The sequence below is a fragment of the Ochotona princeps genome, chromosome 2 (genome assembly GCF_030435755.1).
Source record: "Ochotona princeps isolate mOchPri1 chromosome 2, mOchPri1.hap1, whole genome shotgun sequence".
NCBI classification, from domain to species: domain Eukaryota; kingdom Metazoa; phylum Chordata; class Mammalia; order Lagomorpha; family Ochotonidae; genus Ochotona; species Ochotona princeps.
Genome location: NC_080833.1, coordinates 103,261,234 through 103,288,458, shown reverse-complemented (window position 1 = coordinate 103,288,458; position 27,225 = coordinate 103,261,234). Strand labels below are relative to the sequence as shown.

The following is a 27,225-nucleotide window of genomic DNA, read 5'->3' as shown; positions in this document are numbered from 1 at the left end:
ACAGGCAGCAGACCAGCGGACTTCAGGGACTCTCAACTTGCAGGTGCAGCAAGGCTATGTTACCTTTGGGAAACTAGGCATCTCATAGCTGAGCAAAGTGACTGTGAAGCTCTCTTGCCACAATGGCTCTGACAAAAACCTTGCAAAGACCGTTAGTTACTCCAGTTGTTGGGCCCAGCACGGTAGCCCAGTGGCTAAAGTTCTCACCTTGCACACACCAGAATCCCATAGGGGTGCCAGTTCTAATCCTGGCGGTCCTGCTTCCCATCCAGCTCCCTGCTTGTGGCCTAGGAAAGCAGTTCAAGATAGACCAGGGCCTTGGAACCCTGCACCCATATGGGAGACCTGGAGAAAGCTCCTGGCTCCAAGCTTCTGGCTTCGGATGGGGTCAGCACTGGCCGTTGAGGATACTTGGGGAATATATCAGTGGATGGAAGATATTCCTCCATATCTCCTCCTCTCTGTATATCTGACTTTGCATAAAATAAATATATAAATCTTAAAAAAAAAAAAGGACTATTACTCCAGTGGTCAAGTTCCGATCTGGAGACCATGTTCCTCTCTAGGATTCTGTAACAGAGTGAGGATCAGTCCGTGAGGAAGGGACCTGCGTCATCTGAGAGGGCCCCTCCTGCTCCTCTGCCTCGCGCCCTAGTGCTGGGCCCCCATGCCACGCCTCAGTGCTCCCGGGGACCCACGACACCCAGCATGCCCAATCCGGAAGAAACAAGAAACCAAATGAACCGGGAAGGCAATTCAGTTTTGTAAGAAACAATATATTTTATTTTTCTGACACCACAGCTCTGGCGAGTGGTTTTGTACCAAATTTAATGGAGGTTACACAGAACGTTTTACGCATGGGAGGGAGAAGGGAGGGAAGGACCACAAAAAATTGAGAACAGTAAAACAAAATCCTGGATAGCTTTGAGCATCTGTTCCACTCCCACACGGATAAAAATTCACTGGGGGCAATTCCTAATAAAAGGAGAACAGAAGACAAGGTGGGCAGGGTAGAGCATGTTGAGGGGAGAGAAGACTAAGGGGCAAGAAGGACCAGAGAGCATCCCAAGGACAGACCGTTCCCTGCGGGGGCTGGATATCGGCCAGCCGGGGAGGAGACGCTTCGTTAGTTATTTCCCCGAAATTCACACCGTGTAGTGCAGCTGCCAAAGGGAAAAGGAGAAGCAGGAGTGGGGGTCACCTGTGGGGGCGCAGGGTGCCACATGGGGAGGAAACACACTTGAACAGGGGCCTGGGTCAGGGTTTGAAAGGGGAATGTGAGAGAAATGTCACGGTGGGCTCGTCCACTGGGGTTAGAGGGAAGTGCTGAAGAGCACTTGAACTGAGAAACCAATGTCCTAAATAAGCTTCATTATGTTTAAAAAGAAAACCTCCCCCCCCGCCCTCCCCGCACTGAACTTAGTTCCTTTTTTTGTGCTTTTCATTAATACTCTGCTCTGAGGTCGTAGTTTGGTTTTGTTTTTTGTGTTTTTTTTTTTTCTATACACCGGAGTTTGAAAGAAAATAGTCCAAAGGTCTGAAGATGGATTCTCCACCTCCAGTCAACAGCACGGCACTGCTGCTCCCCTCCTGCCCCACAGACTAAAGTCTCTGCTAAAATCCCTTTTACAATATAGTACAGTACACCAAAACAAAAACAGAAACAAAAGCCCAAATCAAAAACACAAAAGAATCCTGGGAGAAGCCAGTCCAGAAGACGTAAACATACAGAGAACGGTGCAACACGTGACCGATGGCAATTCTCAGAGCACGGCTTACAGGTCCCCAAAAGGAGGTGCCATCATGGGATACCCAAGTCCACAAAAATAATTTCTTAAAAATAAATCTTAAAAAAAAACACACCTGTTGATTAAATGAATCATTTGTTTTTTCAGGTAAATCCATACATTCTCGAGCGCCCCCCTCCCCCAAAGCAGCCCTCGGGTCTCTGTTCGCCTATTGCATGACCAATGGTGAGTCTTCCTGGAACTCCGCACCACGCAGCTCTCAGGACCTGGAATCTCATCTTGACAAGGGTCGGCACATCCAATCTTAGCAGCTTAAAACATCATGTTTCCTGGGTTGCCAGGTCCTTGGCTGAACCCCCCCATGCCCACGTCAGCAGCCATGCCCCGGGGCCTCATCTGCGGGGGGATCATGATGTTCTGTTGGGGTCCCATCATACCCTGCATGGACATCATCATGCCTGGGGAGCCCACAGGCCCAGGATGGGTATAGAGCCCTGCAGGCCCCCGATCCTTGCCAGGAATCATGCCCACAGCCGCAGCTGGATTGCTCATCAGGGTGGGCTGGCCAGGCATTGTCGATTGTGCTGGTGACATCATCCGATGGTGAGGTCCCATCATGCCTTGCTGAAGAAAGGCTGGTGGTCTCATTGGGCTGTGGCCTGGCATGGATGGCGCTGTACCAAGAGGGATGTCTGGAGTTCCCACTGGCCCTGGACCTCCCATACCAGGCAACGTGAGTCCCATTCTGGGGGCCTGTTCGCCCATCATCCCTTGCATGTGCGAAAACCCCGGTCCAGGCCCCTGCGGTTGTTTGCGGCCTGGAACTTCTCCTCGAGGGAAATATTGCAGTGTCTGGCTAGGCTTCTCAGATGGAATAATGCGAGACAAATCGAACTCCGGGATGCCGGTGGCTCCAGGGCGGATGACCTCCTGCAGATCGGGGTCTGTAAACACGGAAGGCATGCTGTTCCCCAGGACAGTGAAGGAATCAGGGCCGCCTGGGCCTCCAGGCTTGCAAAGTGCTGCATCTGCTGAACTTTGGGGCAGGTTGCCGGGACGGCCCAGGGGGCCTTCTCCTGGGAAACCCATCCCTCCAGCGAAGTTGCCCTGCCCTCCGCTGGGGCCATTGTGAGGAAATGGAACCTGCTGTGGAGGAGACTGCACTGGAGGGAAGCCCTGGGGAAAACCCATGCGTCCTTGAGGTACCATTGGAGGCTCCTGGGACCCATGCCCCATGATAGGATTGTGTGACATCAAGCCAGGCCCCATGGGAACCCCATGAGGAGGTATGTTGGGTCCCATGGCATTAGGAGAGGGCATCTGATTGGAGTGAGAAAGCGGCTGGGTCATTCCCATTGGGCTGAGAGTTGGCATCGGAACCACAGGGTTGGGACCTGAAATTCGAGGATTCTGTGTGTTAATGCCCATTCCTAGAAAAAACAAAGATACCAAAGGAAACAACTTAACCAAAAAAGTAACTAACTCAGAAAAGTTATATAATCATCAAATAAAATTAAAAAAAAAAAAAAAAAAAGGACTGTGTTTCTAACTTGCAAGTACCACGCTGGGAAGACACAGCATCCAAGCCTGGCCATCATGAGCACACGATGGTGGCACACGACTAGCTCCACCTGCACAGCTCCACCTGCCAGTGAATGTTCCAGTCTTAAACTACAGACCCAGAAAGCAGCAGAAGGCAGCAAGAGGAATATTCTCCCATTTCAATGTTGCAAGTTAATATGTATGACTATAGTCCTTTCGTTGGATACATTTAATACAGAAGAAAGCAATTTGCCTGAATGACTTAGGTATGATCATTTTCAGAGAAAGATGACTAACCAGTTTTATAGGTTCAGTTATTTAGAATAACAACAAAGAAAGAAAACCATAAATCTTTTCCAACTGGCATTTTTTAGGGGTGGCCATGGTGGCACACTGGGTTAACTTGACAGCCGGCCTCCCCGATCAAGAGGTCCAGATGGAGGCGTGGTTGCTCTGCCTCTAACCCAGCTTCCTGCTCATGCTCCTGAGAATGCAGCAGCAGATGGCCTGATTATCTGGGCCCATGCCACCCATGTGGGAGACCAGGATGGATTAGCCGCCGGCTTGGCTGGTGCACCCCTGTCTGCTGTGGCCATGTGGGAGAGATCCACTGGATAGAAGATTCTTTCTCTGTAACTCTGCCTTCCAAACAAAAACGTATTTATTGCGTGTTTTAACGTGTTTAAGACAAAACATAAAAACAAAAAACAAGGCAAAACATCTGCTTTCAGTACTGCTACAGGAGTTCCAAAAGAGAAACAAAACCCGCCCTTGTAGCCAGAAGCATCAGAACTAAGAGGAAACCTTCTTAAAACAAAACAAAACAAAACAAAACAGAAAACCCAAATAGCTAATAAAACATTCCCCCAGTCAAGCACATTAATTCTGAAACTTACAAGGTACATTTTCAACTTGAACTTCCCACCTATTTAGGGCTGCAGCCACTGAAAAAACACTTGGAACAAGTTCTTTTTCATCTGGCACTAGTTCTGTAGCTTATCTTCCTGCTTTCCTTACCTGGCATATTATTCATTGATGGCAAGTTGGGAGAACGAGCTGGAGGGGAGTCGTCATCCGAGCTGGCCACGGTCTTGATGGCATCGTGGTACAATGGGGTGGAACTGGGCATTGCAAACTTGGACATTCGAGACATCATAATAGAAAGTGGGTTCTGGGAGAGGGTTGGCTCCGGAGGCATGGTGTATGGTGTGCTAGAGGGAAGACTTCCAGGGATAGTCACAGAGGCGGGCTGACTGGCTGTAGGAGGTGGGGGGCCACCTTAGGAAAGAAAGCAACAGGGAACAAAAAATGTACACAGAATTCAGATTCCTTTTGAAGGCTACTAAGCCCAACGGTTATGAGCCAGCAAGGCCAGGAACGAAACAAATAGGACAGTGATATTATCCCCAGGACACAAGTCATCAATCTTGTAGTCAAGCTCTGCATGTGTGCAGAGGGCGACTGTGGCGTGATGTGGAGGTGATGCAGCAGCAGTGAAGGCAAACACGCCTTGAATGCTTTAGGAATATTGGTTCAAGCTGGGGGAGATGGGGACATGGTTTATAGACAACCATTTCATGAAAAAAGAATGTGAAATAAGCAGATCTCATTCCCCTGCCAATCACAATTTAGAATTCAACTCCCGTATTAGCATGCGAGTCAGTCTAGTGATGCAACCACAGGTGCTCACTGCGTCACCCTACAGCATTCTTGATGAATTTCCACAACAGTGTGAGTGAGCTGCTCCCCAAGAGAAAGCAGTATTTTAGCTTGGTAGGAGAATCTCCCATCTTACTCTTATTTGTCTTTCTCCAGCAGAGAGAGCACTAACCTGGTATTTACCGCTTAATGCTACCTCCATTGACCACCCCTGGGCCCATTCACAAAACCACCATCATCAGTGAGAGACTCTCCTACAATGAAAATGCTAACAGATTATAGCTGCTCTGTGAGAACAGCAGTCTCCCGGGAAGGGCTGGTCCGTTTCTGTGGTCAGTGTGTGCATACGTGAACCATGCAAATCACACAGCTGCCTCGAAGCTCTTCACTTAGGATTGCACCCAGGATCTCCTAACCCGAGGGTAGCCATCGGCGCGGGTGGGTCAGGTATTTGAAGAGGCCATATTTACCCACTGCTGAGACATTTCACCAGCATGGGTTCACCGCATGCATGCAAATTATTCTACAAGCTGACATCTATTTCCCACTTCCCTTCCTCCCTCAACAGTTTCATCTGACACAGATATTCTTTGCCAGGTATGGACACTTGTGCAAAACCCTGCACAGAAGCATCAACCATGCCCTTTTGCCATGGAGGTGTCTGTTACAGCAAAAGTCACCTCCTCAGGCTGCATTATTGAGACAAGACACCTGCGGTCTCACTCGATCAGGCTTTAGCAATCTCCTGCTAAAAAGGACGCAGACGTACTGACCTGACTCTACACTGCCCAGCATGGCTGGGGAGGCCATGGTGAGGGGAGCTTTGTGGTTTGGTGGGATCCCAGGACTCTGAAGGGGAGGTTTTGGAGAGGAAGTCCATCCAGGCGACGGGGCAGGAAGTGAGGGAGATTTGAGGTGAACGGGTGAAGCAGCAGCAGACCCCAAGACAGGGGGGGATTTAATGGAAGCAGCAGCAGCTGGGCCCGCCAGCATGCCTGCCAGCTGCGACGGTGTCTGGGGCGACTTGAGGTTCCCCGAGGGTGAGCCCAACATCGGTGACTGGACTTGATGCATGGTGGGAGATTTCAGAGGGTTCATGCCGGGAGAGTGCACCTGGCTGCCTGGCACAGAGATATCCAAGGGCTTCCGCCCCAGGCCGCGCTGGACTGGAGGAGCTGTGTTGAGGCTAGTGGGGTTACTGGAAGGGTTGAGAGGTAGTGGTGGCATATGACTGAGCCGGCTGTTAGTCCTTTGGTCGGGCCCAATTGGTTCTCTGAGATTCCGCAAGCCACTGTTGTTGCCTGGACCCTGAGACATGGGGAGGAAGGGCCTGGGGCCCATGCCGTACTCCTGCTGAGGGTGCTCGCCAAATGGAAGAGGCACCATTTTCTGCTGAGCAGGCAGCACATCCGAACCCCCTGGACGCAGTTTCATCAGCTCCTCGGGGGCCGCTCCAGCCTCTCTCATCTTCTGAGGTATCATCTGAGAGTTGGAGCCCATGCTGACATTCAGGTTGACATCTCCCTTCATCCCTCCGGGAACCATGCCAAACTCGAGCTCCCGACCAGGGCCAATCTGCGGAGGTATGCCTTTTGCAAAGTCGCCCCTGGAAGGACTCAGGGGGCCCTCAACTGGCATCCGAGGGAAGATGGGATTGTTTCCCGGCTCCATGTGGCGCTGTGAACCAGGGATCATCCGGTTCATTTCCAGGCCAGGCCTGATACCTTCCATGCTCATGCCTGGGGGCAGCCCCAGCTGCTTCTCTGCCAGCTGCTGCTGAAACATCTCTTCCGATAGTCCTTGGGGGTTTGGGAAGCGCTCCCCTCGGCCAGGCCCACTGAACACGCCCTGGCCAGGAGGGAAGCTGCGACCATCTGGGATTTTTGGCACATCATCTGGCCAACTGACTCCAGAGAGACCTGGTCTAGAGGCTGGGTTGGGGACGTTCGGCCCCTCCATTTCAGAGTTGATCATCCCTGCAAATCCAGGGAGGCGCATCTGGCTTCCAGGCATGTTGGGGTGGGGAGTCATGCCCCTTGGGGGCAAAGAGTGTGAAATGTTGATGCCGTCAGGAAATGGCTCTGCACCTCCAGGAGCCCAGCCCTCCCCAGGGGTCATCTGATATGGAGGGGGTGGCCCCCGAACCACACCCCGGGGCCCATGTTGATGCACCATCATGTCCTGCAGGGAGCACTGCTGGACCACCACTTGCTCCTGCTTCCTCCTCTTCTCTTCATAAAACTCCTGTTGTAGCTTTAGCCACGCGATCTGCTCAGGAGTCATGTGGTCGAGGTGGTCGGGTCCTATGGGCCCGGACTGGGAGTTCATAGAAGGTGGAACCATTTCATCTGGAGAGAAGGGGACATCTCTGTGTCCCTGTGGGCCAAATGGGGCTCCCACGTCCGTCCGGGGCCCAGGCCCCTTCCCTAGGCTTTGGGATTGAGCCATCATGGCCTGTATTGGCCCTTCTGGTTTCTTCTGAGGTCCATCCAGTACCCCAGCACTCTGCTGGGGTCCCCCACTTTGTCCTCCTGCGAATTCTTTCTCATCGGGGAAGAGCATCCGCTGGATGTCTCTGAGAGTTTGTAAGGAGCGCTCTCGATGCTCCAGCTGCTCCTGAGATAGGCCGTCGGGGTTCTCTCCCAGTGTGGGGGGCTCACCACTAGACACTGGTGGAGGTGGGGCGGCTTTGGGATCAGCTGCAGAGCTATTGCTCCCCTGGGAAACAGGGGTCACTGCTCGATTATTGGGCGTCGAGTCCGGTCCAGTACCATCTGGCGGCAGTGGAGTGGAGCTGGCAGGGCTGCCTACGGAGGGAATCAGCTTGTTTTCTACCCCAGGACTCTCCCGGTCCAGGGGACGAGGGGGTGCGGCAGGCTTTGGGGCTGGGACTGGAATGGGTGGGGTTGGCTGCAGTCTGGTGTTCTGGGAAGAATTCTGGTCCTGGGCAGCTGCAGCTGGGGGTTGCTGTGGCAGAGGCTTGGGATCATTCCGATGAGTAGAGATCTGTGTGTTCTGAAGAAAACAAGATTTTTTGAAAGCATTGGTAAATTGAGCAGACAGGCAATCAAAAAGGTAAGAAATGTTATAAAGGACTTAACCCTAGTCACATCCATCTAGACTGACACTTGCTGTAGAACTTTCTCATGTACACCCCATCATTCTGGATATGGGACATTTGATGTCTTTTTTTTTTTTAAACCTTACTGTCAAATGACATCCTCTTTCGCTTGCTGAGGATCAGGTTTCAATAACTTTGTGAGCATGCCAGGGAGAGCTACCCTGCCAAAGTGCATACATTTGATGATCTACTTCGAGGAACAGGTCTGATATCAAATGTCTGCAATGTGTTTCTGATTCAGGCAGAGATCAGCCCCTTGGTATGTGTGAGGCTGTGCCTAACACCTTTTCGTCTTCCCTGAGAGTACAACCCAGTTCAACGAATTCCCACTGTCAATTGTGAGGTCTGTTCCCAGAAGAAAGAGAAAAAACATGAACTCATCTGCAGCTAGCTGTGTGCTCTACCAGCTGGAGGCAGCGCATGAGGTTGTTCCACTTCAGCAAATTCTCTGGCACAGGACCACTGCAGTGCTCCCTCCTTGAGTGTCCAAGGGCCCTGCTCCGGTTTCTGTTTTCAGTTTGTGATCACTGATTCTATATTTGATAAGAATTTGTCTTACCTGTAGTAAGATAATCTACAGGCAGGAAGCATCTGTGAAGGAATCTGAGGCTATCTAGCTCATGGTATCTCCTGATCTGTTCTTTCCAGTAAGGCAGCAGACCAACCTTTGGAACAGGCTGGATGACTGCCTGATTATTGTTTATTAAGTGCCACTGCTAGCCAAAGTCCCAGGAGAAAGCACAGATGATGCTGACACCAGGAGTGTCTGCGAGAGGGGATGTGGGATGCTGTGGATCTGCTGATCCTTGAGAAGGCGGCCCAGGCTATCAACTGTCTCAGAGCCCTCCCTCCATCCTCCAGCGGACTCCCTAGGCCCCTTTTGGGGATCATTTGCTCCTTGTTGGTCATTTACTCTGGTCTCCAAATCTCTGTGGTTATTGATTTCCTCCCCAACCTACTTTCTGCCATGCTTATTTGTGTAAAAAGCTGCACACAAGTCACTATGTGTATCTGTGGGACTTGAATAGTAATATATACACAAAGCTATCTCTTAGAGTTTTTTCAATATACATAAATGTATATACATTTTTCAAGTTAGAGGCATCTGTGTACACTTGTCTGTGGATACAGATTTATGTACCTAAGTCCTGACTGAACCCATGACTGTGGACAAGCAAGAGTATATCCCAGGGACCAGTACTCTGGCACAATGGATTGAACTGCCATTTGTGAGGCCAGTACCGTACATACTGTAGCAAAAATTTTGAATCCTTGCTGTTCCACTCTAATTTAACTCCCTACTAACAGACCTAGGAAAGCACAAGATGGGCAAAGGGAGACCTGGATGGAGGTCTAGGCTTCTAACTTTGGTCTGGCCCACCCCTGGCCACTGTGGTCATTTCAGGAGTGAATGGGCAAGTGGAAGACCTCTGTCTCTCCTTCTCTGTCACTGTTCCAAATACAAACCCAAGTCTATCTTTTTCAAAAGAGCATATCCAAGTCTGCTTCTTAACTGCTGTGTAGGAGTCATCCTAATATTCCTCCTAGTGCCATTTTCTGTATGGTTTTGTTAGTCAGGTTTTATGGGTCTGGGATGCAGTGGGTATTGATTTCATTTAAGGTAACTATGACAGAAGAATCCATTTAGTGCCATCCTTTCCTTTTTAGCTGCAGTGCAATGGATTATTTTCAATTTCCTTCTTAATTCCTGATTTTGTTTTAGCATCAGAGAAAGACAGAGGTGACAACTGTGGTAAGAACTGTTACTAAGTTGATAAAAAAGCTGGTCTGCAATGCAATGTGCCCTGTGTGTTCTAGGACAAACAGCACTTTAAATATAGTTATTTCCGATCTCTGTCGCTGAGTGGTAGAGATACGTAGGGAATGTACGACTCTTCTTCCAGGTCCAGCTAAGTTCATGCACAGTTATGGCCACTGAGATGGACACTTAGTGGATATACAAAATAGACACTGTCTGTTTAGTCTTCATTCATTCACTGTTATTTAACTTTTTCTATGTTTAAGATTCATCCTAGTACTGGATTTTAAACTCCCTAGAGAAAAAGGGAATGTGCCAAAGTGCTCGGTGTAGTAGACTGACAGTACTCAGCACAGGAATGGCTCAGCCTGTAAACCACACAGGCTAAGCAGCCTCTGTATACTTTTCCAGTGTAATTTACAGCAGCTGCTTAAAATCAAGACAAGAAATAGAATAACATTTATAATAACTTTGAAATATGAAGCAATGAAAAGCATGCAATGGCCCTCTCACTTTGGAAGAAGAATCATTCTGAAGGTCACTGAAACTCTAATTACGGTATTATCATGTATTCAAGGACAGTGGTTTTAGTTCATGCTTTTTTTTTCTTTTTAAAATTATTTATTTCTTTATTTGAAAGGAAGAGTTGAGAGAGAAGAGGGTCCAACAAGATGGCTCAATGGCTAAATCCTCACCTTGCAAGTGCTGGGATCCCATATGGATGCTGGTTTGTGTCCTGGCTGTTCCACTTCCTATCCAGCTCCCTGCCTGGGAAACACCAGTGAAGGATGACCTAGGTGTTTGGACTCCTGCACCTCACATGGGAACTCTTTCCTTCTCTCCATAAAATATGATCTACCTTTCCAATAAAAGTAAATCTTAGCAAGAGAGGGAGATTTTTCCATTTGCTGGTTCCCTTCCCTAATGGCTGTAATGACCAGGACAAAACCAAGAGTCAACAGCTTCATCTGGGTTTCCCATGTGATTCATGGGACCCCAAGCACTTGGGCCATCTTCTGCTGCTTTCCCAGATGCATTAGCAGGGAGTTGAATTGGAAGGGGAGCAGCTGGGATGTGAACCAGCATTCACATTAGATGCCAGCATTGAATGCATTTTCTGTTTAATTCAGGAGTGTTCATATTTTCTTTTAAACTGCACTGTGTCTAAGGTCTAAAGTCTGGTTCTCCCAGGGATGACTGCATGGAGGAAACATGAAAACTCTTTCCTTTAGATCTCCTTCTCCCTGGTAATTCATCAGTCCACCACCATTCTGGATGAAAAGGCTGATCTTGGGTGATGGTCCGAAAACTACAAAGCCAGAAATTCGGTGAACTGCCCAGCATGTGGCGCAGACCACTAAGGCGCTGAGAAACACCTCCCCTGCCAACCTTTGCAGTTGCTGCAGAACCCTCCCACCGTAACGCCTTCTCCAAAGGACATACCAGAGGGGCTGTGCTTCTTTCTGTTTTGCTGTTAGAAATGTTCTGGATGTGAAAAGAGACGATTGTTTCAACCTGGCCCTTCAGTACAGCTTCTGCAGCTCTGTAAGGCAAGGGAGAGAGCATACACTGAGGCTTCTAGTCTACCAACCACAATTCCCCACATGGGACTTGGGAGGGTGCGAGAAGTACAAAGAATCACCAGAAAGGGTGCAGGAGAATTCTGCAGAAACATATTAGTATTTATGTTTATCATTTACATCAGACTTCTGAAATCAAAAGACAACCATTAGTCAATTCCCAAAGAGGCACTGAGAGACAAAGAAGGAAAACCATTATCCTCTTCTCAAACCAATCCACTCTTGTGGGAGTGCTTCCCAGAGAATCCCAAAGAATGGTAAAACCCCAAGCTGACAAGGGTAGACATGAAATCTTCCAACCACCAATGGCAGCTTCGGGCTGTCAAGATGCACTTTTTATCTTGAGTAAAAAAAACCTGAAGTTAAAGACATCCCAAATTACAATGCAATCCACTGATTCATCTACTTGTTTAAAATGCAATTCAAATGTTCACAGTAGCCTTCTCTTAGTTCTAGAATTTTTTTTTCTTTTTGGTTATATCTTCTAATTAACCCAAAATGCACATTTATTACTTGTGCAATTTACAAAAGAACTGTAAGTAGATGGCAACATCAACCCTTCAGTGTTTGGAAAAGGTTTATGTGTGTGGCTTTATGTAAGCACAAAACAGTTCTGAAAGGCGAGGAAGTACTGTCAGGGCTGCCTCTGGGGAGCAGGGCTGGAAAAGGCTACATTTCACTTTTCTCTTTCTGTATGGTTTCTTACTCACTGAAAATAACACACAGGTGTAAAGAAGAGAGGAGTCTGAGATGGGAATGAGAACTGAGGTCCCCCTCCAAACAAGCCGGCCCCACAGCAAGACCCATTTGTTGACTTACTTATTGGCCATCTCAGTAGAAAACACATAGACCACTTTGGCTGGAGTCTTCTGAGCAGGTGTAGGCTCTGGGGCAGTAGTTTGGCCATGGGAAGGAGTGGAAGACCTGGGGGCTGTAGCAGTCGATGGAGTCATCGAGTGGGGGGTGTGCTGAGGATCCTGGGGCTTTATGTGGTCAGCAGAATTACATTCTAAAACAATGAGAAGACTCATCATCACAGAAGGAAGGAAACTTATGTACGCCAGCATTTATTGCATCACAATACAGATCCACCTTGAGAATTTCAAGGAGAAAGTACCTTACTGAGAGGAAACCTCTTCTATTCAGAAAATTCCAAATACTAGTCTCTCTACATGACAAATCGCACAGCATTCTTCTCCCACCTCCGTCCTTCTCTTAACTCTCACTCAGCCTTAAAACTGTTCAGTGTTCCTCTTTCCTGGAAAACTTTGGAAGCCTCCTGGACTTGACCGGATGCCCCACTGCTTGAGCTCATTGCCCCTAACTTCTCTTATTTCAGCAACTCTGTGACTTTACTGTAGTTGTTTAATGGTCACAGCTTTCTGGAGACTATCAAAACCTTGAGGAGAGCAACTGAACCTGTTTGGTTGACCATAGCATGCTCAGCACCTAGCACAATGCTGGAACCCACAACAGGCTTCCTGAGCAAGAATGGCAGAGGAGGGGAAGAGGCAGGTGCAGAGAAAGCGGGAAATTTTCACTTCTACCTTGGGTTGAGGAATCCATACTAACTTTACGCTGTCTGTTAAGACTTTTGTTTGTATCTGAGGAGGATAAAAAGCTGGAATCCACAGCCATTGGTCCCACATTCCACTGGGCTTACTCTCTACTGGTGCTTGTCACATCTCTACCATAGCCATTCTGCAGACAGTTGGGCATGTGAAACTGCTTCCTCAGCCCCTAAAGCACTTGCACCTCAAGCATGAGAGCCCCTCTACCGGGGTTCCACACCACTGCTAAATTAGAAAACTGAAAAGAAAGAGTTCATTATCAACTGTGAGCATCCCTCAACCTCATCCCTTGCTCTCCCCACCTGGCTGACACTAGCCCTCTGGCTTCCAGCAATGATCAGAGGCCTTCCCTCAGGAACACCTACTTCCCTCTGAGTCTCAAAGATCTTGTAGACATACCTTTAATGTCAGAGTCATCGTTTGGAGTCCCAGGATCTCTCTGATCAAAGGAGTCGGCGGAAATACTTCGCTCCCTTTTCCCCTTGCCCTTGGCACCATTTCCAGCCCCATTCTTCAGCCCCATGCTCCCACCTGGGCCAGGGAGTGCTTTAGGGGTATGGCCCCCACTCTTGGAGTCACAGGGGGATGGCTGGGATTGGCTGGCTGAGCCCCCCTGTTTACCCTGATTGGAGAATTTGGAATCCAGCTGGGGGTTTCCAGATGGGGACATCACTGTAGGGGGACGGACCATCACCTCCTGCTTTGACTTAGGGCTACTAAAAGAAACAAATAACAAAGGGAGATCAGACACCAGGCTCAAGTTGGTCAGCACATATCAGGGAGCAGCAGTTTCACTGCAGGTCAAGGAGGCCCTGAGGACTAAACCACCACTCTGTATCTCACCTTGGCCAAGCCCGCCCCCTCCTATCTCAGAGCTATCCACAGAGGGACGATCAGGCAAAGTAGCCTGCCAGGTCTTGGGAACCCTGGGCGTCACACGGGGACCCATCCCTAGGGCTTCTGTCAATAAGCACAACTGTTTCTATGTACTTAGAGAGTGACTCTCACCCTGAGACTGGCTTAGAGTCAACAAACAGGCAGCGCGAAGATCAAAACACCACCCGCCCGCAGGCTGATGATGTGCAGCGGTAATGAGCACCCCGCTCGCCTGCTGCAAGATGTGAGCGGATCCAGGAGGGCAGGAGGAAAACTAGCCACTGTCAGGGTGGGCAAGTCTTCACAGATGCTGATCCTTCCCAGCAAGCAGAATGCGACCCAGCTACTGTCCTGGGGGCCCAGGGGAGAATCCTCTGAAAATAACCACTTCAGCTTTCTGGCACCTTCACAGTGGGACCTGGGCAGGATGGTGTTTTATTCTAGATCCTTAAGCCTCCTTGCGCCAGGCCTCAGCTCCTCCAGACATTTAAAGATCTTTTCTTTGTGTCTGGGCAAGGAGAGAACCAGATGGTGAGGAGTCTCGGGATGACAGACCAAAAGAAAAAAAAAAAAAAAGAAAAACCCTAACGAGAGCCTTGATTATCCTATGGCCTGGTTACTAACTCATTCCTGTTTACTAATCTAGGGTCTCATCTGCTTCTAATTCAACACCCAGTTCCTGCAGTGAGTAGCACACCCCTGAGGGGCAGCAGGTGGAAGCCCAGGGCCTTACCTCTGTGTGTTTCCTGACGGAGAGTTCCTCACTTTAGGGTTACTGGAATGCATTGATTGAAATCCTGAGCTTGCAGTCACAGTCACAGATGGGCTCACCGAGTTCCTCTCGGGCTGCAGCAGAAACAGCTGCCGGGGGCAGAGGCAGGAGCCCACTGCTGGCTGGCTGCGTCCTTCAGCGCTGGCAACCTATGTGCCTTTTTCCTCTTGGTTTTTCTTTGCTGCGGAAATAGGTCCTTTCCCCTTGCAGCTCCAGCATTCTCTGGGGGTGTGCCTCCTGCTGCCAAAGGAAAATCTCGCATCTCCAGGGCACACTGTAGGAAGAGGCCACCCAAAAAGGATAGGGAGCATAAACAGAGAGAAAAAGAAATACCCTTACATAGGCTCAAGGTGACAGCCGCAGCCAAGTCAATGAGGTATCATCTGGGTCACTCCTCAACCTCCCGCAGGGCAGAGGGGAAGGCTGATGCTCATGCTTGGCTACAGGCTATGGGGCAATACCAGCTGAAGGGAGACTGAGACTTCCTGCCCAGAACACATCTTCCCACCCAGTCACATGCGCAGCAAGCAGCGACCGTCCACAGAGAACCAACACCTTCCCCTGCACTTTTCTGCTTCTGAATAGAAAAAAAAGAAAAACTTCCATAAGTGGTATTTTCTGTTTTTCAAGACAATGCCTTCAAACACCTGAGTACTATACCTCCACAGTCACTATCTGACATTTGGGCTCTGATGCAAACAGCAGCACTGAAATCTAACAAACCCACCCCAATGCATTGCTTTCTTACAACCAGCATTTTTTTTCCATTTTCCACAAATTTCTCTAAGTACTCTAATATGTAAGCTGAAACATCTGCACTATTTCTAACAACATTTGACTCTTTTGAATATTTGTTTATTTGAAAGGCAGTTAGAGAGAGATCTTTATGTACTAGGTTCACTCCCGAAACAGCCAAAACAGTTGCAGCTGTTTTCTTGCAACCACTATTTCTTCTCTTTCACCTTGGAATGTCTTACTGACAGAATATAGAACTGAATAAGTAGGATATCAGGTGTAAGGTTAGTGGTTAAAGAACCAAAGGTGGGCAGGTGCTGTGGCATAGCAAGTAAAGCTGCTTCCAGTAATGCTGTTATCTCATAAGGATGTTGGTTCAATTCCTGGATGCTCCACTCCCATCCAGCTCCCCGCCTGTGACCTGGGAAAGCAGTAGAGGATGGCCCAAAGCCTTGGGACCTTGCACCCAAGTGGGAGTCCCAGAAGAAGCTCCTGGCTTCAGAATGGCTCAGCACCAGCTATTGCAGTCATTTTGGGAGTGAATCGATGGAAGGAGGATCTTTCTTTCTGTCTTCTTCTGTTTCAAAGTGGGTATCTGGATTCCTAAGCCCACACTCCACATCCAGTGATGTCTGACTCCCAGCTCATGTATACCCTGGGATACATGCTTCAAGGAACTGGGTTCCTGGCATTCCTGTGAGGACCCAGCTTTGGGCCCCTAACTGTTGTGGACAGCTGAGAAGGGAAGTAGCAGCCTGGAGAAACCTGTCTCTTTGCCTCTCCAATAGATTAGCTAATTGGCTAAGAAAAGCTTATTTTGCACAAATCCATACGTAGAAGGAGTCTCTACAAAACACATATGATAACAAAACTACGGCTGTCAACACCAAAATAAACATATCCTTCAACCATGTTTTTCTTTTTTTTTTTTAAGATTTATTTATTTTTATTGGAAAGTCAGATATACAGAGTGGAATAGAGACAAAGAGAAGATTTTCTGTCCACCGATTCACTCCTCAAGTGGCTGCAATGACCAGAACTGAGCTGATCCAAAGTCAGGAGCCCAGAGCCTCTTCTGAGTCTCCCACATGGGTGCAAGGTCCCAACACTTTGGACCGTCCTCTACTGCTTTTCCAGACCACAGGCAGGGAGCTGGATGGGAAGTGGGGCCGCTGGTATTAGAACCGGCACCCATATATGATCCCAGTACATTCAAGGCAAGGACTTTAGCTGCTTGGTTACCACGTTGGGCCCACAACTACATTTTTTCATGAACTGTGTGAAGGACCCTCAAATACCTGAAAAGCCTCAGTGACTGGACTAAAATTGGTAGAATCAGTGGTACGTTAAGTTTTGGCACTATGATCACTATCAAATGTTAAATGTCTTTTCCCTACTTAGGGATTTGCAAGAACCCCAGCTATTTTACCTGGGACACAGGAAGCACTTTATGGAAACTCTGAGTATACACAATTAAATTTTTTCTGCTGTAATAAAGAAGTCAGGGAAAATATCAAAACTAAAACACTATAGAATGTTCATATGCTGATCTCAGCAGAAAGCATCCTAAAAACAGTGTGGACTTGATTATATTTAAGGTTGCATTTTTACTCCCTGCCATTACTCAGCTTTTTCTCCCCTTCAGTTTAGACTATAAAACAGAATGTGGTTGTCAAGTTCGACACAGATGATCATAAACCATTCTGTAACTTCTCAACAAAACACGGGATCGCTGGTAAACTTGAAGTATTAAAGGCCTCTTGCAAGACAAAGCCATCGGATCAGAAGAAGAAAAGCAGTTAGCACCTTTAGAGTCCCCCCTCTATAATTTCTGGCACTTTCTGTTAGCATCAGGAAGCCTGCATTCAATTCCATACCACACTGAATAATCTTGCATGCACAGTGCATCCCCCTGTGAGGAAGATGTCCTTTGAAGACAAGAACCTGTCTGAAAGTCCCTTGGTTTCGCTACGATGCTGGGCATGATGTACTAAGAACAAGGTTGGCTCCTCTGCGACTCAGCTGGCTGCTCGTGGAACAGAAGCACCTGGCATCTAGGCTGCGCTTTTTGCCCAAAGAAACTCAAGACAGATTACACAATTCAAATCACCTCATTAACCTGCCAGACATTTTTGATGAAGCTGAGAGCAAAGACAATTTCTAATACTAATGCTGTGAACATACAGCACCTTTGTTTTCAAATACTTCTTGAGCAGCAGCATCACACAGTCCACGTGACCTGGACTGACAGGTGTCTTACTGACCAAGGAATGAAGCTCAGGAACTACAAGTGGCTTCTCCAAGATTTCTCATCACTTGGTCTCTGAGCTAGCTCTTCACCCTATGCCATCTCCCTTGCCTGAACTTTCTGGATGGAGAGAGCACCGAGGCTCCTCTGGGGGCTGAAAATAAACTGAGTTTATTGGCCCCTGCTCTAACGGAGTTGTTGAAAGAAATCACCACTAGCTTTAGCATTTTGACAGTAAAAGTAACTGAGCAAATACATCCACCTACTAAGTTATCACACTGTTCCAAAATATAAAATTAGGCTCTTCAGAAAGTTCAACTGTTCAACTGCTTACCTTTAAGGACTGGGGGAGGGATAATCTGCCAAAGAACCATTTTGACCACAGAGAGGCTTTTTTTCCCTTCTCCAATGTAACTCAATCTCTTAACTGCTTAGATTTACTCTCATCTCTTCTTCCATAATGCTCCCAATTTTTACTATGGATTAGCACTGTGCATACATGTCAGTTCACTCACAATGACTCCACAAGGCAGGTACCACCCATCTTAGAGATGAGAAGACTGAGGCTCATGCCAAGGATGCAAGGCCCCGATCCTGTACTCGTCATCACTGCAGTGCCTCTGTAGACAAGCGAGTTCAGAGACGTGTTGGCCAGGAAACAACGCACACTAGCGTGAACCATCACAGTGGCTGCTGCACTTGCCGGCAAGCTGGCTGGCTTTTTTCCTGGATGCTACCTCACAGCTCCCACACGTCCTGTCTGCCCCCGGCCCTCTTATTCACTCCCCACACACAGCACTGTCCTGCCCAGTACTTACCAGGGAGAAAAGTGTCCCCAGGTATGGGGTCCCCACCACCAAACACGCAATTCTGCACCTACCCTCTCTTTCTTCTCTTTTAGGAACAAGTAAACAACAGTCCACTTCTCCCCAAATGTCAGTCCATCCCCTCTAGTCTCCTGAGGGTTCCCACTGGGTCCTGTGGCCACGTCCTCAACCTCCTATGCCTATCCTTCCAATCAGTAGCCAGGCACACTGTAGTTTCCTCCAGCGCAAAAATTAGATAAATACAAACAACAAGACACAACCCATCTCTAGCTTTCTATTTCCTTTCACGGCCAAGTTTCTCCACAGTTGACAAGACACACAACATGCACTTCCTCACTCGCCATTTGCTCTTGAACCACTTTACACCAACTTATACTACATTACAGAAACCACAATTTGCATTTAAGGCCACTTCTCCAACTTTTTCTCATTCCATCCCTTCAATTCTGCCAGCTGATCACTTCCTTCCGGAGAACTCTCCTTTCCGGCTTCCACAACAGCACAGTCTCCCGGTTTTCCTCCTTCCCCGCCAATCACTCTTTATCAGCTTCCTTTTTAGGTCCCTCCTTTACATAGTCCCCTATCCAAATCCCTGCTAATGGCCTGGGAAAAGCAGCAGAAGATGGCTCAAGTGCTTGTATCCCTGCATTCACGTGGGAGACATGGAGGAAGCTCCTGGCTCCTGCCTTCTGGTTTCAGCCTGGCCCACTGCTGGCCCTTGTGGCCACCTGAGAAGTATATCAGTGAATAGAAGAACTCTCTCTCTCTGTAACCCCAACTTTCAAATAAATATTTCCCCCCCCAAAACAAAATAAAATGAAATACTGGTCAGAGCCATGGTATAAGAGGTTAGGCCTTGGTGTGTGGTGCTGGCATCTCATATAGGTACCAGTTCGAGTCCTGGCTGCTCCATTTCTGATCCAGCTCCCTGCTAATGAACCTAGGAAAGCAGTGGAGGGTGGCCTAAGTCCTTGAGCTTTTGTACCCACTTGGGAGACCCAGATGAAGCTCCTGGCTCCAACTGGCCTACCTCAGGACACTGTAGCCACAGGAGGAAGAATCGGTGGACCTCTGTATCTCCCTCACTGTAAATCTGCCTTTCAATTAAAAGTAAATAAACCTTTTCAAACAGATTACCTAATTAACTAACTAATGAAAAAGTACAAAAAGAGCTGCTCAGGACTCAGCTCTGGGTCCTCATTCTAGCTGCAGCTCTCCAGGAGGACAACAGGCACACTGGTCCATGAGCTCAGCTTAGGAAGTACAGAGCCACACTCGCACGGTCTTTTTGTCACCTCCCGACAGTGCCCCACCACCACAGCATCAGACAGCAGTTCTTTATTTCTGGATAAATTGCCTCCAAAAATTCTTCTCACTCTGCTTTTCAACGTACCAAATGACCCCTTAACTCAGATGCTTATGCCAGAAATTCAAGAGCATTCCCAGTGTCCTTCTCCTTCACTTCCTACCCTCCACCCGCTCTCAAGCTTCAGTGTTTTTTGTCGAATGAATGAAGTTTCGGCGTAAGTGTTACGTCTTTAAAGAGGAAGGATCTTTTAAAGCCACTGATCTACGTGAAATTGTCAATGACTTCCTTGGTGTTTCCTTCGTCACGGGATGACTATGTGTCATGTGACATTCCTCTCCTCCCCCAGCCCCTAAGCTTGGCGAAGGCAGGGGTAAGCATCTCTGCCCACCTGTATTCCCAGCCCCAATTGTGACACCTGGCACATAATATTTGCCAAAAAATGTTGGTCGTTATCCAGAGGAAATGGAACCAGCATGTTTACAAAATATTTGCACTGCTGTAGTCATTATTTACAACAGCCAATGTATGGAATCAACTCAAGTGTCCACCAAAAAGCATGACAGAATGTGATATGCACACATAATAACTACTGAGCCTTAAAGAGGAGACCGAGATTCTGTCACTTACAACGGTATGGAAGGGCCCCATGATGTGGGGAGACTATGATGTGTGTGTGTCAGGGTTGAGTGTCTGTGTGTCAGTATTGCAGTGTGTGTGCCAGTGTTGTGTGTTTGTATACACAGGTGTCCACAGTGGGTTCAGATACGCACAGGTAAGGAGAACTTGTGTCTATCTGTGTCAGCACCTTCCTGTGTGCACAGGGTTGTTCAAGTGTGCGTGCTGATGGTAAGGGTGTATGCCAGTGTGTGTACAGACATCACTGCCTCCTGCCAACCCCTCAATGAAAAGAGCCACGCACAGAAAGACATTTGACTCATCATTTCATTGAGTCTAAAACAGTGGGTCTCATAGAAGCAGGGAGCAAAATGGTGGTTACCAGGAGCTGAGGGTGCTGGGTAAAGAAGAGTTGGATGATGTCAAGGGAAAAAAAACAAAAACAAAAATACAGCGATTAAAGTTGCAGCTTTTCCTCCCAAGAGTGTTTTTGCAAGCCAGACCTGTGCTCCACTGCTATCAGTCTACTTACCAAAACCCCAAGGGTCACGACACAGCAGTGCTCATTCTGGAGGGGAGGAGTCCAGGAACCCCCTTCTTAAAGGAGACCTTCACCTGGAAGAGCGCAAAGTGAGGAAACTTTTCTGAGTGGACTAAGGAGACACTGCCCCGCAATGTGCTGTTGAGCATCTTAGAGGACAATGTTTCCCGACACAGACTGCAATGGTAGTCTGGGAAGCTGCTACTCTCCCTGTGATCAGAATCAACCCCTGGGGACTAAAGAGTAGGGACAGAATGTGCAGGCCCCTCGCCACCTCTGGGCTTCCCTCCCACCCCATAGCACATCTCATTCTCTGAGAATGACACAGGCACACAGTGCAAATAAAGACAGCTTTTCTTCTTTTTTCAACCTCCGAGCATTTAGTTGGGGAATATTCACCATTTTGTTTCTTCCTATTACTTGTTAGTATAATAAGGATTGAGAGGTACTGTAAAGGTGGAAGAAACAAAACTACCCATCTTCTTTTGATGTCCATTCCTGGCTACTTCCTACTCAACTGAAACAAGAAAAGGCAAGCGTCCAGAAAATATATTTTCAGATACTCTAGGGAACTCAGGGTTGAACAATCTGGCTAGATGATTTCCTTACATTCAGTGCCCACTGTGTGCAAAGTACTGTATGAATGCAAATTAAGTCAATAAATTTACTTAGTTACTAATTAAGCACAAGAACTTCAAACATCAGTCCTGATAAACCAAAATTATGACACTGAGCCACCCGCTTTGTGCAGAATTCATAGCTTTGAGGTTGGCAAGAGAGAACGTCCAAGCACTAGGTTGTTTGGGGCCAAACCAGAGGGATCTTCAGAGACTCCCCAGAATTACCGTGACATTGTAAATCCACCAACAAAGTCTGAGCAAGTTCAGAACCACCTCTAGAGTTCCAATTTCAATTCTTCCAGCGACGCATTCCTACTTCCCTGCTCTAAGAAGTCAAGTTTGTTAGGACTACGTCATGTTTGGCAGATTCCATTTCTATGCTACGACCAGTACTCCATAAAAGGCATAGCATCAAACTCAGAATGTGGAACTAAAAGCCCTGGGATTCCACTCCCAGCTCATTCTTAACTTCTGACATGCCAACTACCAAAAGCTTCCTCTCAGATACATGACAGGAAGTACCAACTTTCACCCAACACATGGAGAAAAGCAAACAATGCACACATCGAAAAAGCCTTGGTCCAAACAAAATATTAATGTGTACTTTGGAACTCATGAGGTAAAGTCCATCCATCACCCATGGCGAACAAAGCTGAAGTAAGCAAGTAAAATTTATAATGAGCTAGAGAGTTTTGACAAAATTCAAGTGTTTGGAAACGAAGTTCAGCTACCACCACTTAGAGTAACAGTCACCCGCAGTGACGTTCCAGCCCTTCTCGGTGCAGTTCTTCTCCATCACCAACCATCCCTGCATGCCCTCCCTGGCTCCGTCACCCTTATATTCACAACACTCAGAAAATCATCTCTTGGTTCCGGGAACATGGGGAGCTCACTGAGGGAAGGGTCACACTTCACTTCAGCCCCTGGTAACAGGCAGAACTCAATGAATGCTGGCTGAACCACAGATTATAACGAGCTTCTGGCCTGCACACTGCTATTCTTTGCACACACTTAACACAAACCAATGATGACATGATAAATACCTGTTTCACTTTTTACCACCTGCCTTTCCCCTTGGCCCTACGCGTAAGAACCACATTCATAATTCTGACTTACAGTTAAGTGGATTGGATGACTTCTGCCTAGAGAACTGCTAGAACAGAGTTGGGGAGCTTTTTGTGTGTCAACGGCCATTTGGATATTTAAAATATCATTCATGAGCCACACAAAATTACCAGTTCCTATCTTCTGAGAATTATATTTATGAAATACATGAAATCTGTTATCTTTATGTTAATAATTTAAAAAATGACCAGCTTAAAAAATATTGGTCTGCTCTAGAGTTACCAAATTTTGAGTCCTGCCTATAGTTGCTTTGGCAGGGCCAGACCAAACGATTTCATGGATCCTATAGGACTAGCAGGTTGGACTTTCCCCAGCCCCATAGAATAATGAAAGAATGTAATTTTAACTTTCAAGAGACCCTATAGAAACAAAAATCCAACATGCTGAGGTTGAATGACCAAGGTCATGGGCTTATCATCCTGCTCTTTACCTCTTCAGATGTCCAATTTGTTCTCTCCTCTACATCGAGACACAGAAGCACTTTCCAACACTGATCTTGGCCACCCAAACAGAAGGCAGCTTTTAGGTCAGAGTAGAATGACACCAGCTAGTCCCACATTCATTCCTACAGGGACAAGAAGGAAAAGTTCACACCAAAATTCAAAGGAAATCATTCAGTCCCTAATGCTCTGTGGCTAATGCAATATTTCAAAGAACTAGTAAGAAAATAACTAGGTCAAAAATGAGGAAGGAAGGCAACAAACCATTAAACTTCAAAATGCAAGAAGTCAGAGATAGGGACACTGCAGTCCAAATCCATTGCATGGGGATGACCCACATGGTTACGGGGGACGGGGAGGTTCAGGAAAACAAAACCCACCAGACACAGAAGCTTCAATTAATCACTGTTTTTAACTTTTTCCATCACAAAGAACAGCCACTATAATTGCAACATAGATTCTTTTGTTTCCTGTCTTCTCTATGTCCCTGTCACTCAGCATGGTAGAGATGCTGAAATGTACCACCACTGAATCTATGTGTACTGTTGAGGGTGGTGCTGTCTGTGAACTTGCTGAGAAAAATAAATTTTTATCTTTATTTTGACTAACTTCTCTAAGTTAACATGGCCTTCAGTTGTGAATGAAGATAACAACCCATTAAAGTATTCCTGAGCCTGTGACTATGTTGCCAATAGAAACCACATCTTCACATTCATTTACAGTTGTCACAGCTAACACTGTCAGCACACTCATCACTTCTAAATTACAGGATCATTATACCTGCACCTACAGTTTATTATTTAATGTGTTATAAAGAAGCACATATATTACTATATCACAATTAGCATCTTGATAACTTTCCATTTCATTTGTAATCATACATACTTAATTTTATGCATTTAAAAAAATATCTTCAGAAGGAGTCTAAACTTTACTAGGCTGCTAGAGGGATATAGGAGGAATATAAAAGGCTTAGAACCCCTGGTCAGTGGTATCCCATATGAGCGTTGGTTCGAGTCCTACCTGTTCCACTTTCAAACTCCCTTCTAATGCACCTGGGAAAGGAGTGGAGGATGGCCCAAATATTTGAGCCCCTGCAACCATCTGGGACACCTAGATGAAGCTCCTGGCTCCTTGCCCAGTCCTGGCTGTTGCAGCCATTTAGGGAGTGAACCAACAGATGGATGATGTCTCTTTCTATCTGAAAATCCACCCTTCCAATAAATAAATCTTCAACAATTTTCTTAGAAATCCCCTTACTCTTCCATGATGACCTTTGTATATATTTCTACAACTGTCTTTGCTACTAAATGCAAAGCGATAGTATCTTTCAAAACTAAAACCCAAGCCCAGACAAAAGAACAGATTGATACACAAAATACTTTTTATTCCTTCTTCACAAAGTTGCTATAATTGTTACACAAGCTGAATTTCATCTGCTGGGAAGAAAGGTTTTTAAAGGAAAAAGCTGGGCTGTATAAGCTCCCAATCTCAAAGGTGTTCAAAGCACGATGTGGACAGGCATTCATGTGCTGGGCTGTAATACAGTTACAAGTGCTTAGGGCAGGTGACACTGCCACTCAGTGGACCAGAGACCTGGAGAATAATGACACATCTGTTTAAAGTCAGTGGCAGAACTAACTTCCTGACTCCAGGTTCAAGGCTGTAACCACCGTACAAAAATCATCATGATCAACAATTAATCATACTTGTGAAACCTGTTACCTACTTTTGTTTCTATAAGCCAGAAAGCAGTGTCTCAATTCACAGAAGGAAACATTTCTGAAGGCTATGGAGAAACTACCTCATAGAATAAACTCATATGTATAATATAAACTTACATATGTAAGTACATTTTTACTTATAGTAATCTCAGAATTCAGGTCAGGAGTGCTCTCAAGAGCTGGGACACATACTACTTGTCTTACAAAAAGAGAACTACATGGAACTACTCTTTCATCTTTTGGCCAATGACTTCCACGTCTACCTACCTCCTACCCTCTGATGCCACTGTCACCTTACATTCAATACAAACAAAATGGCATTCTAATGGTGCAATACCAAAACTCTACCTCAAAAAACTATCCTGTCACACTCCCCACCTTTCTCAAGTGTTATCAATTTTACACGTCCCCTTCTTATCCAAACCATCCAACAACTAATGGAACTCTTATTCCTCAAAGCATCCTGCACATTTAACAAGAGCCGCTCTTAGGAACACATATCTGTGGTAATGGTTTTTGAGTCTTTCAATTGAAGACTATGCTACTCACACAAACATTTCCCTCTTACTAAAACTTCTCAATCACTAGCATCCAGTCAAAAAAAAAAAAAAAAAACAAAAAAACAAAAGCAAAAAAACCAGAACCAACAGGATGATCATGTTGCACAATGTCTCAGTCACAGGTTCTTAGCTCACACCAGGGAGTCTCGCCTTCAATATCCTCCTGTCCCCCCTCCACTCTCAACTATGTCATCAGCACACAGAAGACCAAATCTCTGTCCCAAGAACAAACACCTGATGTCTGAATATATCAAGTGCTATTCCCCAGCTCAAACCATTGGCCAACGTGTCACTCTTTCCACAGCTACCAGCTCTCCTGCGAAATCACTGCCAGAGACTTACCTATCTTTTTGCGTTAACCACAGGCCAACTTTGCTGTCAATTCCATCCCACCCTTGAAATTCTCTTCCCTCAGAGTTGGGTCCATTTCTGCACCTTACCTACTAACTTGATGAGCCACCCCTCCAAAGAGGATTCCAATGGAGGTCTAAGTCTCAGGAATCTCTGGAAGCCTGTTCTTCCCTACTCTTGCAGCCTCCGGGCCTCCTCCTCCTCCATGCCCAGCAGCCTTCACCATCAGGCCCCCAGCCTAGAGGCCTCTGGTCTTTCCTGGCTTTTCTCTGGACCTGATAACCAAGCCTGCTGCTGCTCTCCGCAAGACATCTCCATTTCACGGGGCACTCACCAGTGACATCTTAATAGTCTTTTCCAACTTTCAAAGGCCCCACTTTGAAAACCACTGGTGTGTCCCACGACCCCCACAATGACTCAGTGACCTAGACTCCACCACTCACCTGCTGGAGCCCCGTACTACCCGCACATTCTTAGCCTTCACCTCCCCCCACCCTTCAACAAGTCACTGGCCTGCAAAGTCCCCTCCACCTCTCTGGGCAGTCGCCGTCTGGGGTCTTACAGCTCCCACAAAACTCAATCCGAATTCCCCGATGGAGCGCTCCATTTCGCCTCTCCAACGCCCCTGCCACCCCAGGACCCGGACTTGTCCCCTCTCCTCATTTAACCTCTCCAGGCTCTGCTTGGGACACAACCTCCGAAATCTCGAGAGATGCCACCATCTCTCCCCACCGCTCGCCAGGGGCCCCACCTCCCCCCTCACACACATACACACCCCGGATCCCTCCAGACTCAACTCCCGAAATCTGCAACCGCGACCCCCGCCCCTACCCTCCCCCACGGTCCTCGCGGCTGCGGCTGCCCGTGCCCCCAAACCAGCTCAAAACACGCGGACGCCGACCCGGCCACCCCCCACTCCACTAACCCCCACCTCCGCTCCTTCCCCTCCCCCTCCCCCAGGTGCCACTTACCTCCAAGGCACGAGTGGGGGAGGGGCGAGGAGCGGAGTTAGGGAAGGGGGGCCTCGGTGCTGGGCGGCTCTCAGCCCCGGGGGGCCGGGGCCGGGGCCAGCGGCAGCGGCGGCGCAGCGTCTCCCCCCGGCGGCGGCGGCGGCGGCGCCGTCCCACTCCCGCAGGCACACATAGGCTCCATTGTCCGCCGGCGCCTCCCCCTTTCCGGCTCCCCCCTTCCCGGGCCCGCCCCTTCTCCCTCCCCTCGGCCCTCCCCCCAGCCGCACCGCGCCACCAAAGGTACAGCGGCCCCGCCTCGAACGCGAGCGGAGCGGCGCCCCCTCCTCTCCCCGCTCCCGGCCCCGACGGCGAAATGGGGCCCGCCCTCCCCGCCTCAGCGCCCGGCCCCGCCGCCGGGAAGGGCCCGCCCCCCTCCGGGGAATGTCACTGGGCCTCCCCTCCCGGAACGCGCGCGATGGTACCAACCCAGCCGCTTCCTCCTCCCCTCCCTCCCCCGCCTTCCCGGAGAGGCCCCGCCCCCAGGAGCCTCGC

General features: G+C 48.0%; 2 protein-coding genes across 2 annotated transcripts; both read right to left on the bottom strand.

Moving 5' to 3' along the window:
• Positions 1-755: 755 nt before the first annotated feature.
• Positions 756-14,724, bottom strand: BCL9 (BCL9 transcription coactivator). Its single transcript, XM_058660144.1, has 7 exons — positions 14,590-14,724; positions 13,380-13,696; positions 12,229-12,418; positions 11,273-11,372; positions 5,723-7,964; positions 4,308-4,568; positions 756-3,178 (listed from the first exon to the last, which is right to left on the bottom strand). The coding sequence occupies exons 1-7, from the start codon at positions 14,640-14,642 to the stop codon at positions 2,061-2,063; spliced, it is 4,281 nt and encodes a 1,426-aa protein (XP_058516127.1). The 5' UTR covers positions 14,643-14,724; the 3' UTR covers positions 756-2,060.
• LOC131479502 (uncharacterized) lies at positions 14,684-14,890 on the bottom strand. The gene has a single exon (XM_058660145.1). It carries the CDS (start codon positions 14,888-14,890, stop codon positions 14,684-14,686), a length of 207 nt encoding a protein of 68 aa, XP_058516128.1.
• Between the last annotated feature and the right edge of the window lie 12,335 nt (positions 14,891-27,225).

Excerpts from the sequence above, each read along its gene's own strand:
- LOC131479502 (XM_058660145.1), bottom strand. The coding sequence starts at position 14,890 with ATGCGAGATTTTCCTTTGGCAGCAGGAGGCACACCCCCAGAGAATGCT.
- BCL9 (XM_058660144.1), bottom strand. The coding sequence starts at position 14,642 with ATGCATTCCAGTAACCCTAAAGTGAGGAACTCTCCGTCAGGAAACACA. Across the intron at positions 13,697-14,589 it reads CCGTCAGGAAACACACAGAG|TAGCCCTAAGTCAAAGCAGG; the intron begins GTAAGGCCCTGG and ends TGTTTCTTTTAG. Across the intron at positions 4,569-5,722 it reads GCTGGGCAGTGTAGAGTCAG|GTGGCCCCCCACCTCCTACA; the intron begins GTCAGTACGTCT and ends TTCTTTCCTAAG.